At 30.4% G+C, this 16757-nt stretch overlaps 1 protein-coding gene across 1 annotated transcript in view; it reads right to left on the bottom strand.

Moving 5' to 3' along the window:
- LOC114325571 (sodium-dependent nutrient amino acid transporter 1) overlaps positions 1-5226 on the bottom strand; it is a 39093-nt gene extending 33867 nt beyond the window's left edge. The window contains exon 1 of the mRNA XM_028273663.2: positions 4895-5226. Coding sequence (XP_028129464.1) covers positions 4895-4912 — 18 coding nt within the window. The 5' untranslated portion in view covers positions 4913-5226. The remainder of the gene's footprint in view (positions 1-4894) is intronic.
- Positions 5227-16757: the final 11531 nt, after the last annotated feature.

Below are 16757 nucleotides of genomic sequence, written 5' to 3' on the forward strand. Positions count from 1 at the left end.
TTAATTAATTCAACGCTTTTCTTTAGTTCAATCGTTTGGGTCAAATTTTTGGACGTTAATTTGACTGCCTTTTCTTCAATGCAAATGATTAAAAATTTGCAGACATATGCATTCGCGGGAACAATACACGAATAGTCAATAAAATGTTTTTTGTTTATTAATTGTTTAAATAAAAAAAAAAACGATTTTAACGGAAAATTCTTAAATTTTCTTGTTTTTTACAATGGAGAAACTTGAAACTTTTACAGATTGTAGCTAATTATATGAACTACACATAATTTGACTTTTTACCTTAATTGTTTACGTTATGCATCATAAATAAACAATAAAGTTTTAAATCTTTTGCCGATTCCGACTACTTTTCAATGTTTGTACATCATATGTTTTATACATATTGTAATAAACATGACGTTATATTTTAATGTTTGAAAAGTGTAAGACTAAAAAGTAAAAAATAGAAAAATATGAAAACAATATTTTTAAGAAACGCTTTTCTTTACTTATGAGTGACTAAAATTAAAAATATTATAAAAATATCAACTAAAAAATAAAAAAAAAAAATTGAAAAAATTACATTCGTAACACATTCGTTACAGAAAAGCGTGGTGCGAAAACCTTCTATCCGATGAAGAAGCGCCACGCTTTTCTTTGACGAATGTGTTGGATCTTTTCAATTTTCTTTTTATTTTTCAGTTGATTTTTGAAGTTATACTTCTTTAGGCGCGATTGAGATTGAGGGTGAATTTATATTGATCCGCGCGCATGCGCACACCGACAGTATGGTATTAGTCATTATACGGGCTCTGATTGGGTGTTGAAATGATCTGTCAATAATTGTTCAATATGGAGGTTATCGGTAAACAAAAATATTGTATATATTAGTTTTTATTGTTGTGAGGACAGAAATAAAATCAAATTTATAATTATAGTGACTTTTTAAATAGTTTTGAAAAGCCGCAGGTACGTAATTCTAAATGTTTCAGTTGTATTCCAATAAAAAATTATCTTCATATCTATCTATTTGAAAAATGTAACAAAAATAATGTAGTTACCTATTCGTAGGCAATGCTTTGCCTTTACATAATCTGATTTACCTTTACCTTTACATAATCTGATTACGAACAAACTTTCTACAAATCTTCATATAATATATTGTTTTCTTACTCTTTATTTTATTGTATTTTAATTCGACAAAAATCAAACTAATAATTTGATTATAAACAAAATGTCAAAAAGTATATGGTGTAAACGTTTAGTCTGTGTATATTCCCACATGACGTATACGCTAAGCTGGTCTAGTGGGAAATCGATCGACTCTCGTGAATAGACGTGAAGTGGGTTCAAGCCCCAAGCAAGTTGTTATTTTTTTATTTTTTTTTTATAGATTTAATGATTGTAGTATATTATTATATAATTTTTTTCAGAAAATACGTATTTAATTAAAATTTTTGGCAACAATTATTGTTCAGAAATCATTTGTGCCATTTTTCAATGTGTGTGTTTTATTCTTTTATTTTTTTAATTTTTGGTATTGTTTTAATAAAATTTTTTGGAAAGTAGTAGAGAAACTGTTTAAAGTATATTGATTTCGTTGAAATCATATAATAGAAGTATAACTTCTTACGTGCGTACAAAAGTACACACATTCTTTTTTTTATGTTTAATTTTAGTCACTCGTAACTAAAGAAAAGCGTTTCTTAAAAATATTTTTTTCTTATTTTTTTTATTAATTTATTAATTTTCATATAATAATATAAAGGTAATTCAAATCTTTTATTGTGAATATGTAGAATTTGAAATTGGTCTTAAAAAGAGTTATTATGATCTAGAAGGTGAAGTGCGAACGTAGAATCTGTTTTTCTATTATTGAAACCCCATTTGTGTTCTGCTATCCGTTTGTAAAAGTGTCTGCCAGTTTGACTGATGTAAGTTTTTGGAAAGTCACCACATGTCAATTTGTATACACCACTCTGTAATTGCTTTTTTTTTCGCTCTTATTGTTCTTAATGTATTTGCTACAGGTGTTGTTTATTCTGAAAGCTGGCGTTATTCGTTTCTTTTTTATGTGTTCGGCTTTTTTTTGGCAAGTACCTTCTGCGCTTCTAAATAGGCACGCAAGATATCAACAAAAATATCTAAACACATAAAAAAGATAAGAATGACACCAGCTTTCAGAACAAACCACAACTCAAGAAAATACATTAAACACAATAAGAGCCAAAAGAAAAAACAATTACAGAGAAACCGATATTGTGGTGACTGAGACATTGAAGTTTGAGAGACCCTTTAGGGAGGACAAGGTATACCTTTGGGTATACATCGAAATCGTATTGTAGTCTTACGTTTTGTGAAAATTTCTTTTGAATCTCCCTGATATCTTTAGAAACACAGAAAATATACGTGTTTTAATTGAAACAAAAATAAATTAACAATAAAAAAAAAAGAATGTGTGTGTACTTTGTACGCACGTAAAAAGTTATACTTCTATTATATGATTTCAACGAAATTAATATACTTTAAACAGTTTATTTATATTTTATTTAAATATTAAACTATTTTAATACTCACTACTTCTCAAAAATTTTTATTAAAACAGTGCTAACAATTAAAACATTAAAAGAATAAAACACACACAAACAAACACATTGAAAAATGCCACAAATGATTTCTGAACAATGTAGGAAAAAATTACAACTAATACGTATTTTCTGAAAAAAAAATTATATAAGAAATAAACTTACAATCATAAAATGTATAAAAAAAATAAAAAAATAAAAGTTTCCATTGGGGTTCGAACCCGCTTTTCAGCGCAGTCAGTATTGAAATTCATTCACCTTAAGCTTTTACCCACGGAGACCATGTGTCATCATGTGTGAAGATCAACTAACTAGACGGATTAAATATTTGGCGGTTCTGAATTTAACCAAATTATTTTGATTTTGAATTGAAATTATTTAGAATTGAAAGAAATATTAAAATACAACAAAACATAGAGTAAGAAAACAATATATTAGTTGAATATTGATAGAAATTTTTATGGTAATCAAACTATGTAAATCAAAGCGTTACATACTATTTTGGTACCTATGAAATTTTCTATTAGGATACTGAAACATTTACAATTATTACGTACCTGTCGCTTTTAAAAACGATTTAAAAAGTCACTACAATATTATAAACTTGCTTTTTTCTCTGCCATCACAACAATAAAAACTAATATATACAACATTAATTTATTTATCCAAAATCTCCATATTGAACAATTATTGACAGATGATTTTAACACCCAATCAGATCCCGTATAACGTTTATACCATACTGTCTGTGTGCGCATGCGCGCAGTATTATGAAATTTTACTCTTAATCGCGCCTAAAGAAGTATAACTTCAAAAACAGTTAACAAAACTTTAAAAACAGAAAGGGCATAACGTTACCAATTCTGGTCGACATCTTAGAGAGTTATTTGTCGACCAAGCAAGCGATATGCACAGTGCAACACAAGAGAGACGAGATTGTTTAATGGAGGCTCTGTTATGGTTTAGGGTCGAATTTCCTTGAGAGTAAGTACATATTTGGTGTCTACGTGGAGGCTCTTTAAAGGCGAGAGGTAGATGGCACAGATTTTAAACCACATATTTAAGAGCAAAACAGTCTAGTTTCTTTTGTTATTAAATATATCAGAAAAACTAAAACAATAAAATGTTCACAATATATGAGACAACAATATAATTTCGATATATAGATATATACTCACCTTTGTACCATTTCCTCCCTACATGGTGTCTCAAACTTTTTCTTTGTTTCTAAAGATATCAGGGACACCCAAAAAATAAAATGTTCAAAACAGCTGCCCAATTCGATGTTATTTTCAAATTACAAAAAAGAGCAATAAGATATCTGTTTGGCCTCAGAAGAACAACACATTGTAGAAGTTACTTCAAAGATCACAGAATTTTAACCCTTCCATCTTTATATATTTTAGAAACTGTTTGCTTAATTCGTAAACATCTACATGTCTTTCCACCAAGACCTAATCATGACTACTTCACGAGAAATTCTATCTTTGACGTCTATTTACCGACCCCGTCATCTGAGTTAGTAAAGAAATCTATATTATATTCTGCAAAAAAACTATACAACCATCTCCCTCTACAACTTAAATCTGCAGCATCTTTCCCCAAATTCCGTAAACTGACAAAAGCCTACTTATCCGAAAGACCATATTATGCAGTAGAATATTTTCTTAATCAATAAATAAGAAATTACAGTACCCTTTGCACAAGTAGTATTTTTATTGTTATTTTTCATCTGTATTTGGGTGTCATATGCAGCAGCAGCTAAACTTTTAAACTTAATTATTAGGTAGACTATGCATTTTGCAATTTATTTAAATTTTTAAATTTTGCAATTGATTATCTCTTTAACTTCATTATTATTATTATTTTTTTTAATTTATACTGACGATTTATGTAATTTTAGTAAATTGAATTGTTATTGTTTTGTTTTCTTGGCTTTTTGTAAGCTTTGTCGATAAACTTGTACAATTTTTCATGATAATAAAGCATATTTTTATTCTATTCTATTCTATTCTAACATAAGGCAACACTACGATTTCAATGTAAACTCACACTTGTACCTTGTTCTCTCTACAGAGTTTTTCAATATTAACTTAAGACAAACATTTTTCTCCCACCCGGTATAAGTAAAAAAATAAGTTTGAGTAAACCTTTACCCAAGTGTGTCCTAAATACCAAAGAAAAATCTAATATATGTAATAAAAAGAATTTGCGGAATCCGTTAATCTATTTATGAAAAAATCACCTATGAAAATAAACAAATTTTAGATGATGCATAACTTTGAAACTATGTTTATGTATTTTATGTACGAACTTACCTTTTTGTTTTTGCCCATTGTCGTCAATCACTCTTTGTTCTTTATCCGTTCTTACCTCGTTACCATGTCACCAAATACTGTTAAATTTTTCAAACACCTCAAATATAACAATGAACATCGTCTCTTAATTTATTCGTAGTGGGAGGATAAACAAATCGGATAATATCTGCTATATAGATTACGAATATCATAAAGCAGATTATTAGTTTGATTAACAATTTTTGAAAGAAATAAGTTTTAAGATTATCTTCTTTATGATATCACTAAAACATTTTTTTACATATTTTTAAAGTTGTTCTAGGTTATTGCTAGAGTATTGACATCTGGTATATTGGTTTATCTTAGTGTTAAGAATAATCCTATACCCTATCATAAATGAGGTCAACAGGTCTACTTCTTCTCGTCATATTCTGATAATATTTTTTTAACCAAAAGTTATACCTAATATTGAAGCTTGGTACATAGCTATTTTTATTTTTATTTATTTTTATTTATTATTTATACATATGACCTGGCCTCTAGTGACTAATCCAGGTCGTTTTTTCCTGATGGGATTACAGATATTTTTTTTTTATATTTTTACATTTTTTACTCAACTATTAAATCTATTTTTACAATAACAATTTGCCATAATCTCTTAATTACGTATAACAAACAAATTTAAATAAACAATTTAAAATATTTTTGGTACTATCAACTCCCTTCTAAGTTATAAAGACAGTCCCTCTATTTTCAGAAGAGAGTTGGTAGTTTTTTTTTTTTTTTATTTTTTTTTTATTTTTATGAATTATGTATTGAATTATTATTTTTATTTATTTATTTTATATTGAATTATTATTATTATAATTGTAAATATCTATTTTTGAATTTATATTTTATTTTATTTATTTTAACTTTATCTTACTCAACTTCATCAGGGTTGGATTATTGGTTGTCTTCTTCTATTATTATAGATTTCTTGTTGTTTTTTAGATATTATTTGAGCGAGATTGTTTAATATTTCAAAATATTCTTCATTTTGTAATATATCTCTTATTTCAATTCTTTCTAATCTTCTTCTCATTTCTCTGTGTTCTTCATTTTCTATAGTATTTTCACAATGTAACACTATATGTTCTGGTGTACCTAGTTCTCCACATTCACAATATGCATCATCTTTTAAGTTAAATCTTTCCAAATATGTTGGGTACGGTCCATGTCCTGTTAAAAAGTGTATTAAACCTTGTTTTGGATTAAAATAATTTGGAATGTTTTCTAATATTGGTATAAAATTGTATAAACGTCTAGATTTTGTTGAATTTTCCCATTCATTTTGTCTTTTTCTATTTATTATTTCTTTTAATTCTCTTTTATTTCTTATATCTAATCCTATTATTTGTATTATTTTTTCATGTTTTTCGTTTTTTAGCCAATAATTACATGCTCTTTTTTGTGTTTCTAAATGCATTGGCATTACTCCAGTTAAAACTGTGAGTGCCTGTGTTGCAGTTGTTCCAAATGCTCCCGTCATTCTTACAAGAAATCCTCTCTGAGCTCTATTTAATTTTTCTGCGTTTTTTTTATTTATTAATCTATGTGCCCATACACTTGATATATGGTACATAGCTATCTTAGTTTTCTTCTTATGGTGCTTTCACCTTTAGTGGAGGTTAGCGACTACATTGGCAAGATCTAAACAAAGATGTTGAATCAAGGCCGGTTCAGTCTCTGATATTTCTAAGCCATGAAATCTGACACCTACCGGGATCCCGTTTTCCTTCAATCTTACCCTGGGCCCTGGATGATCAGTTGGGCGTGGCGGTACTTTATGTTTCTCATTATGTGTCCCAGATAGCTAACTTTTTTGACTTTAATGATTTTTAGTAGTTCCCTATCTGTACCTATTCTCCTCAGAACATTTTCGTTGGTGGTGTGAGTTGTCCAAAATATTTTCAAGATTCTTCTATAAAGCCAGAGTTCAAAGGCTTCTAACTTGTTCATCAGTGTTTTGTTGAGTGTCCAGGTCTCCGTTCCATACAAAAGTATTGACCGCACATAGCAATTCAGAAAACGACATCTAAGGCTGATATTAACGCTACTGTTACAAAATAAGCTTTTAAATTTGATAAACCCTTGTCGGGCTACCTCTATTCTCGCTCTTACTTCTTGTTTATAATCAAGTTGATTGTTGAACCAGCAACCAAGATATTTGTATTGGTTACGTATTCAAGCTGTTGGTGTTTCACATATATTGGAAGGGGTAAATTTTTGTTCCTTGATATTTTCATAACTTTGGTCTTCGCAGTATTTATTCACAACTTTAAGCAACCCTATCTAACAGTATCTGCAGACTATGTTCCGAATAGGTCGTTAATACCGTGCCATTTTGCATAGCGGATGTTATTTACTCTTTGACCGTTTATCCTGATTTCTTCTGAAGAGTGCGATAAAACGTTCGCAAATATTACCTCAGAGTAGACGTTAAACATAATGTATGGGTGATAGCACACAACCCTGTCTAACACCTCGTTGTATTTCAACTGGCCTTGACGTGTTACCATATTCTTATCTTAGAGTAGGAAGCATTTTTAGACATAGAAGGTGCATTTGATATTACCTCCATCGAGTCAATACATAGTGCACTACTGAGGAAGAAAATCAACATCACATGCAAGTAGATTGAGTAAAATAATATGCACATATATTTCTGAAGGTGCCATAAACCTGTGGGCAACTATGGGCTACCTTCAAGGGGGTGTATTTTCACTAACATTATAGAATACACTCGTTGATGACCTAATTCAGGGGATTCGCAGCCAAGGAATCTGTGTCCAGGGTTTCGCAGACGACACTGTAATAATGACTTAGGGAAAAGTACTGACAGTACTGTTAGGGATCAGATGCGGTATGTCCTTCATTAGTTTACATAGAGAACTGGTATCTGAAAGAGAATCTCCCTGTTACTAAACCCTTCAATGTTTTGCGAGCTCTCTCATCATCTTACGAAGACAAGTGCTTCTAATATAAGTCTTGAATAGTACAGGAACGGTATTTTCAGAGGCTATCACCTGTATCCCTCTGCCGGAATTATGTATTTCGGCGGTAACTTTTATGACTATTCTGAGATTCAAAGCAAAAAAAATTGGATGTTTCTTAGCCACGATATTCCTTCCTAGTCCTCTCCTTCCCTCGATTTTTTCTTTCACTATTAATTGAGCATATTGGTAGATACTTATTATTTGTCAGTTTGTGACCTAGGTATAATGTTTTTTTCCAATTTTCACTGCATTGAAACCACAAGATCCACATTTCAAAGGGCTCTTATTTACGGTTGATGTTTTAAGGGTCCACGTCTCAACTGCATAGAGAAGAGTAGACCAGACGTAGAGCATTTGGATAAACTTAGTCGAATTTCGACTTTTATTCGAGAATCACATAGTAGTCATTTGATTTTTTCAAAATATTTTCTGGCTTGTTCTATTCTCGATCTTATTTCTAGATTAAGATTTAGTCTGCTATCTATCCAACATTACAGGTACTTAAATTTATTCACCTGTTCTAAAATGTACCCGTTTATTATGCAATGTTGAGGAACATTTTGGTTTTTTTCGGATTGACATCAGCTTGGTTTTCTTAATATTTATTTTCATGCCAAATTGCCCACAGACCCAGTCGGTCCTGTCTATGAGTCGTTGTAGACCCAAGTCGGAATCTACAATCAACACCGTATCATCGGCGTATCTAATGCTGTTGATATTTACGCCATTCACCTTGACTCCATCCTTGGAATCCTCTAGTGCCTCTTAAAATAGAAACTCGGAGTAAAGATTCAACAGCAGGGGTGACAGACCACGTCCTTGCCTAACTCCTCTCCTAATTTTTACTAATAATAGAGCACAAATGTCAGTATAGACTCGTTTAAAATTGAACCATGGTTGCTTTCCATCTCACTTTAGGTACCTATAGTTTAGAAATAGACAACATGAAAACATTTAATGCAATTAAGAATTTACATGTTTTGTGGCAAATATATTTTGTCTGCTGCCAGGTTCTCACACACACACACACACACACACAAAATGGGACATTTTTTTGTAAAGCATAATAGGTATATTTTTATTTGTAAACCAAGTTATAAATTTTGATCCAAAAATTCCTTTAGTTATGAACACACGATTTATGTATAACAGATATTGTTATTGTTTAAGTAACGGCCTAACTACAAAGCAATAAATCCTTATCTTGTGTTTTTACAAACACCGTCAATAAAAGAACCAAACATTTTTTATTTATTTGTTCAATTTATTGACCAGACAGTATAATAAATCAATATTTTCAAATTGTCTATTTTTTTATCCTTGTTAATAGTCTAAATAAAAAATAAACAATATTTTGGTACCAATTCAATTGAAAAAACAATAACGTTAAAGCAACTACGAGTACCCACTAGTAGCTTGGATTAATTTTTGGTTGTTATTTATGGGTAGTATTAGCACGTATTAGTTAAATGATCTTATATTGCCAGAAATAGTGGATAGATTATAGATGTCAATTAGAATTTGGTGGTAAAATTAAGAGTAATACCACAGGTTTAGCATATAGTACTTAAGTTGAAAATAGTTCCTCCGATCACTGATAAGATAATTTTTGGCAAATAACATTACATAAATATTTCTCTACTGGAAAGAAAACAAAAAGTAACTGTTAGAAAATATTAATTAAAACTTCTGAAAGTGAGCTATAAGAAACTAGTGTTTGCAAACTATGTGTGTAGTATATAAGAATTCATCACCATCAAAGCCTCATCCAAAAGGATAGAAATAGCAAGAAATACATTTGTAAACATGAAAACAATTCTTTGAAATAAAGACCTTATATTGGAACTGAGAGTTCCAATGGGAGCTTTGAGATTTTACGTGTTTTCGTACTCCTGCAATATGGACTTTAAAGCTGGACATTGAAGCAATAAATAAATTAATAAGCTACAGTTATTTTAAATGTGGTGTTACAAAAGCATGCTTAAAATAACATGGACACAGAAGAAAACGAACATGGTCATGGTAGTATTGCGAGAAATAAGCAAGAAATAATAAACATAATAAAAATAAAAAAATATAAAACAAAATTTTTTTAGGAAACGCTTTTCTTTAGTTACGAGTGACCAAAGTTAAAAATATTATAAAAAAATCAACTAAAAAGCAAAAAAAAAAAAAATTCAAACACATTCGTTAAAGAAAAGCGTGGGGCGAAAACCGTTTATTCGATGAAGATGCGCCCCACGCTTTTCTTTAACGAATGTGTTTGAATTTTTTTTTATTTTTTGCTTTTTAGTTGATTTTTTTATAATATTTTTAACTTTAGTCACTCGTAACTAAAGAAAAGCTTTCCCTAAAAAAAATTTTTTTATATTTTTTTATTTTTTACTTTTTAGTCTTAAGACCGCGTCCCACCATCAAATAATTTGATCAAACAGTTTGAGCAAACTGCGGAAGTACGTCAAAGTGACGTCACAATTGCAGTTTTTTTGAAATTCTAAAAATCTGTGCCCTCACTATCGGTCTAGTTTGATTAAATTTTTTGTATTGAGTTATCTATCTTGTTTGTACTTTATTTAAAATTAAAATTTTTCATTATTATCCACAATGAATACTCAGGATGTGACGTCACTAACTGTCACTTTAGTTTGCTCAAACCCAGTTTAATCAAATTATTTGATGGTGAGACGCGGCCTTTACAGTTTTCAAACATTAAAATATATCATCACGTTTATTAAAATATATGTATAAAACATAACATGATTAACAAACATGAAAATTAGTCGGAATCGGCTAAAAAATTTAATCTCTATTGTTTATTTATGAAGCATAATGTAAACAATTAACGTAAAAAGTGAAATTATGTATAGTTCATATAACTAGCTACAATCTCTAAAACTTTCAAGTTTCTTCATTGTAAAAAACAAGGGAATTTAAACATTTTCCATTAAAATCGTGTTTTTTTATTTAAACAATTAATAAACATAAAAAATTTTTTATTAACTATTCGTGTATTGTTCCTGCGAATGCATGTCTGCAAATTTTCATTCATTTTCATTGAAGAAAAGGCAGTCAAATTAACGTCTAAATATTTGACACAAACGATTGAACTAAAGAAAAGTGTTTAATAATAAATTACATACATTCTTCTTTTTTGTCAAATAATTTAATAAAAAAATTATTTTGGACACCCTGTACAAATAATTATATAGATTTTTATATTACTAAATAAAGAATTGAATGACCTTTCAAATGAACTATCGCATGTTCCCTATTCTCATTTAAAAAAATCATCGATTACGTCATCGCTCCCAGATGGATGACGTCACTAGTATGACATATATGTCAAAATATCGTAATTTAAAAATAAAAGGAAATAACTTTTTACGAAATAACGAATGTATTCCTTTCATTTGCATCGTACTGTATAAACAAATATATGTTTAAACAAATATAAGTGTTCAAAATTTAAAACTTAATTGTTTATTTATGACGCATAACGTAAACAATTAACGTAAAAAGTGAAATTATGTATAGGTTATATCATTAGCTACAATCCGTAAAAGTACATTGTAAAAACCAAGTGAATTTAGGCCTTTTTCCATTAAAATCGTTTTTTTTATTTAAACAATTAATAAACATAAACAAAAATTTTTTGTTGTCTATTCGTGTATTGTTCCCGCGAATGCATATGTCTGCAAATTTTCATTCATTTGCATGGAAGAAAAGGTAGTTAAATTAACATCCAAAGATTTGACGCAATCTGTTGGATTAAATAAAAGCGTTTAATAATAAAGTTACGATATCTGAGACACGTAAAGAGGAAACAGCGATATGAAATGTTAAGACCGATAACACAGGGAAAGATAAGAGGCGGAAGGAGTATAGGAAGAAGGAGAGTGGCATGGTTGAAAAATTTAAGGGACTGGTTTAAACGCAATGCCATAGATCTCTTCAGAGCAGCAGCAGCAACGCAATGCCATAGAGTAAAGATAGCGATCCAACTTCCGTTTGGGAGACGGCACTTGAAGGACAAGAATAAACAATAAAAGACAGTATCTGGAGATTATAGCTAACGCAAAGGCGTTTTGAATATCATATTCTGGGTTGACGTGGAATATTACACTTTATCATTTATAAGTTAACCAGTTTTTTCCTGCTGTCTTGATTTTTTCCCTTTATATTCCTTGCTTTTATATTTTCATCTCGTCCAGCCGTCTTGGCGTTCCTCTTCATCTGTGCCATAGTAGAGTCCAGTTACTTATTCTTCTCAGCATATCTGTGTCTGGTTGTCTCAGTATCTGTCCAATCCCTTTTAAGTGACTTTATATTCCTGACTACGGTTTCCCCTTTATTTCTTTTCAATTTGGGCATTTGTTTTCATTACTCTTTCCCCTTATACGTTTCATTGGGGCCTAGTATTGATTTTTTTTTTCGAATCTTCCCGTCTTTTTTATTAACCGTTGTTGATTATATTTCATATGTAGCAACATAAATATTTTATATAGCTTTTATGAATACATATATTCCCTTTTATTAAATTTTTTTCGGTCTTTTTAAATTCTTATTGCCTTGTATTACTTCTAAAGTAGTTCTGTATTGTTTTTTTACTTTCCTTATCTCTTTCTATATTTCTTCGTTTATTCATCTATATTCTGCTGTTTTTATGTTCGATTCGTCGTCGTTTTTAAATAAGTTCTTCGATAGATAAAAATAAAACACAAAAATTTTATATATATGCTTCTTATTTACTATATATTTAGGTATAACTTCTTACATTTTATTTAATAATTTTTCGGGTAAAATATGTTACAAGAATACACATTCATTTTTTACATATACATCATAAAATATATTATATTTCAATAACTAAAAACTTGTGCAAGTTCACTACTATCACAATTTGCATTTTGGAACTTCCCCTTCCAAAAAAACGTTGATATATTTTTCTTTATACTGTATGGTCAGGTTTAATGTGAGATGTCGACTAACGCTACCAAAGAATTTAAACATATCCATAAACTATCTTAATAACATTTTTAACATATCATTTCTAGGAACATATCTTCAATAAATTAATCTGAAGAATTCTGTTATGCTTGAGGCATCTAGGCATCCACCAACAAGTTGGACTGACGACCTAAAACGCTGTCATAGGAATGGAATGCAAGAGGCACAAGATCGAAACAAATGGAAAATATGAGGGAGATCCATGTTCAGCAGTGGGCAAGCGAAGATTTAATGATGACGATGATGAGGCTCTAGATAAACAGCTTAGCAAGCGCTCTGTCTATGAAACTCTACATAATTTGTAGTCAACGATGAATTTGGATTTTTAAAGTTAAATTGATGTGAAGTATTGACAGGAGATTCTTCATAGGTTGAAAATCATCATGGCTATTCGGACATTCGAGGCAGCTGCTCTGAACAATTTCCTTGAGCTGCTACCAAACCATTCTCTCAGGTTCTTCAACCAGGAAAAGCGTCTCCTGCCTACGCTTCTTCTACCCTCTATTTTTCCTTGAATTATGAGTCTCAAGATGTATCTTTCGTCTCTTATCACAATATGTCCAAGATATTGCAATTTCCTTTCTTTTATTGTGTTTTCCATTTCCTTCTCTCTGCCTATTCTCCTTAACACATCTATATTCGTGACTCTACCCATGAAATCCTTAACACTTTTCTAAATGTCCTCGTTTCAAACGCGTTAAGCCGATTTGACATGAAATATCTATCTTTTATAAAAGTTTTTTCCAAGGAAATAAAATATAAAGTTGTTTTATATTTGGGATGACGATTTTCACAAATTAGATTTACCAACGATTGCCAAGAAATCATTTAAGTTTTTTTTGATATTTGCTATTGTTTTATAAACATGCCATCTAATTGTTTGACCGTCATCTTTGTATATGTGTAGGTATCAATGGGCCTGACGTTTTGGTAAATATTTATTCATCTCTTCAGGGCAATACACTGAATTGTAGAGTTCAGGTAATGAATTGAGGTAATAAATTAAGAATGTTCAGAATAAAGAATGTTCAGGTAATGAATGAATAATGAATCCTGCACTAAGGTCAGTCAGGCGCCTTCCTGGACTGAGATGTCTTTTGAATATTCCAGAGCCCCCTCTTTAAAGATGAAAAAAAAAGGTAATGAATTGAGTAGTAGAAGTTGTTTGATGAGATGGACAAAATGCATCAATGAGTTGTTTAAAGATAATAGAACAGAAGAGATGGAAGTAGAAGTAGAAGATAATGTGGTTTTAAAGGTATTAAAAGAGGAAATTAAAATGACATTAAAAAAGCAAAGATGGCAAAACAATTGGTCAGACCAAATCCCTGTAGAAAGCTTAAAATGCGATTAATTAGTTGGTTAATTAATTCAAGGTAATAATTTGTGCAACGTTTAAATCTTTTGGTAGTAGAATAGGTACAATTTAAACATGTATACAAATATTATAGAAATCCTTAGTAGTACTTTTTCTAAGTTAACTCTACGTAGCTATTTCATAAAATTGGCACAAGGTCAAAAATTAGTTCAATTAAGTTATGAAATTTTGTAAATACAGAGAATTGAAACTATTTGATAAATATATTGTTTATTTCGAAAATATTTTAAATGATACAGATCATTTAAAAATAACCGCAGCATATATGTGTAGGTCTCTAGGAAAGAGGTCCTAGGTTACGCGAAGTTTGACTCGATATCAATAGAGCCCTACAACGTTGTTTCAGCATATCCCTGCATCGTCAAAATCTCGGCCTGATACAGATATCCGAAGGTTTCTTGCTTATTTGCCACTTTTAGGTGGATAGCTACTAAAAGTGCCATGTCTATTTTACTGATACTGTAGGCACTTTGATAGTGTACAAGATTCGATAAAATCATTTTCTGTTCTTTTGAGCTGTAAGAAATTGACGAGAAGTTTAGGATTTCAGCAAAAGCTTTGCTGTCGCTTTGATGCAAAACTATTTTATTTCTAAACTTTTGCAAACTTCGTACAGCTCAAAAGAACAGAAAACGATTTTATCGAATCGTGTTTCGTTTATGACCACCAAAGTAGATGACACTTTTGCAGCTATCCACTTAAAGTGGAAAATAAGCAAGAGATATTCTTCGGCCATCGGCGTGTGAATTTGTATCAGTTCGAGTCTATGACGATGCAGGGATATGTTGAAACAACGTTATAAGACTTTATTGATACCGATTCATACATGAGGAGTTTGTTGAATTGTGTTCTTGCGCCATACACCAGTGGCAGGAAGATCAATCGAAGGATTCAAACTCAGATATATGGAATAACTGAAACAACATCTAAAAACCTTAACAAGTACTAACTGGTAAAACAAAGTAAAGAAAAGATCAGAATTTTGGAAAATACTGGACCAAGCCATTATACAGTGATGAGTGCGCTAATAACCGGCAAAATAACGCAAAAGATGGAAAACATATTAAGTTGTGAAATAAAAAGAAATGAAACTAGTGAAGGTGGGAGATTTAGCGATAAAAACCTATACACTTGCATTATATTTATTGTTTCCTACCTTTAGACGTATCAGAGGAGTATGTCAACTAAAACAGTCACTGTTACAGTGGCAGTTACCAAACTCGTCCGATACGTCTAAAGGTGGAAAGCAATAAGTAGAATGTATACTTATGTATAGGATTTTATTGCTAAATCTCCCACCTCCACTAGTTTCATTTCTTTTTATCTCACAACTTAATGTGTTTTCCATCTTTTGCATTATTCTGCCGGTTATTAGCGCACTCATCACTGTATTTGTACATTAATATAGATGTAGGTATTCGTACACAAAAAAAAATGAAAAACTTAACACAAATGAAACAAGTGAAATCATAACAAAAAACTACTGAACGTCAGCTAAGAGGTAGCAATAGCTAAAAGAGGACAACAACCCAAAATATCTGTAGAAGCACAGAAGATGCTAAACCAGACACAATAACAGAAAGACCACACAATACCAAAGTGAAACTAGGAAAGCATAACGGAAACTCATGGAGGAAGAAAGAAACTGTAAGTGTTTGTTTTTGATCTCAAAATGGTATCTACTTATTTTAAAAATCATGATATTGTTATTTGTGTCACTAGATCTGAATTGTTTTATGGCGCATTGGTAAATATTTGTTACTTTATTGCCACACTTTTATGCTGTAGTATTTTTAATGTCGTAATTTTGAATTTCATAACATCGTTGTACTATAATATATTTATAAAAACATTTTTTTATAGGATAAAGATTGGAGTATAAAAATATTAGTTGTAGATTTGTTGCCTAATAATATTTCAAACATATTAACTAATAAGGTACTCAGTTTCCTTAGCTGCGATAGGTTTGTATCGTAAAAACGCAATAAAATTTCTATTTGTATAATTAACATTGTTAAATGATTTCGTAGACAACTATAGCCTACAAGAAATATATTTTATACCGAGGAATAATATGTAGGATAGATACATTTTTATATATGGTATACAAATATGTACATACTAGAACTATTTGAACAATCTGATCGGTAATGCTAAAACAGAAACAAAAAATGTCCAGTTTTGCATTTTGTACACTAAATCGACCAATGGGTCTAGTATAGTATGATTATGGTATATGTATACGATTATTTATAGGTCAGAAACAACTATATGCCCATCGATATGATAGACATAGTCGGTTCGCTAAACTCAGACACAACTGGCTAGTGATTTTAGTAAGTAATTTTGCCAATTTGGTAAAATTGGCAAAAAAAATTACTGAATAGTTAATAATTACCAAATAGTTAGCAATTTCACGAATTTTGGCAAAATTGGCCAAAAACAAAAAAAATATCGACTA

Source organism: Diabrotica virgifera, chromosome 3, assembly GCF_917563875.1.
Source record: "Diabrotica virgifera virgifera chromosome 3, PGI_DIABVI_V3a".
Classification (NCBI taxonomy): Eukaryota; Metazoa; Arthropoda; class Insecta; order Coleoptera; family Chrysomelidae; genus Diabrotica; species Diabrotica virgifera.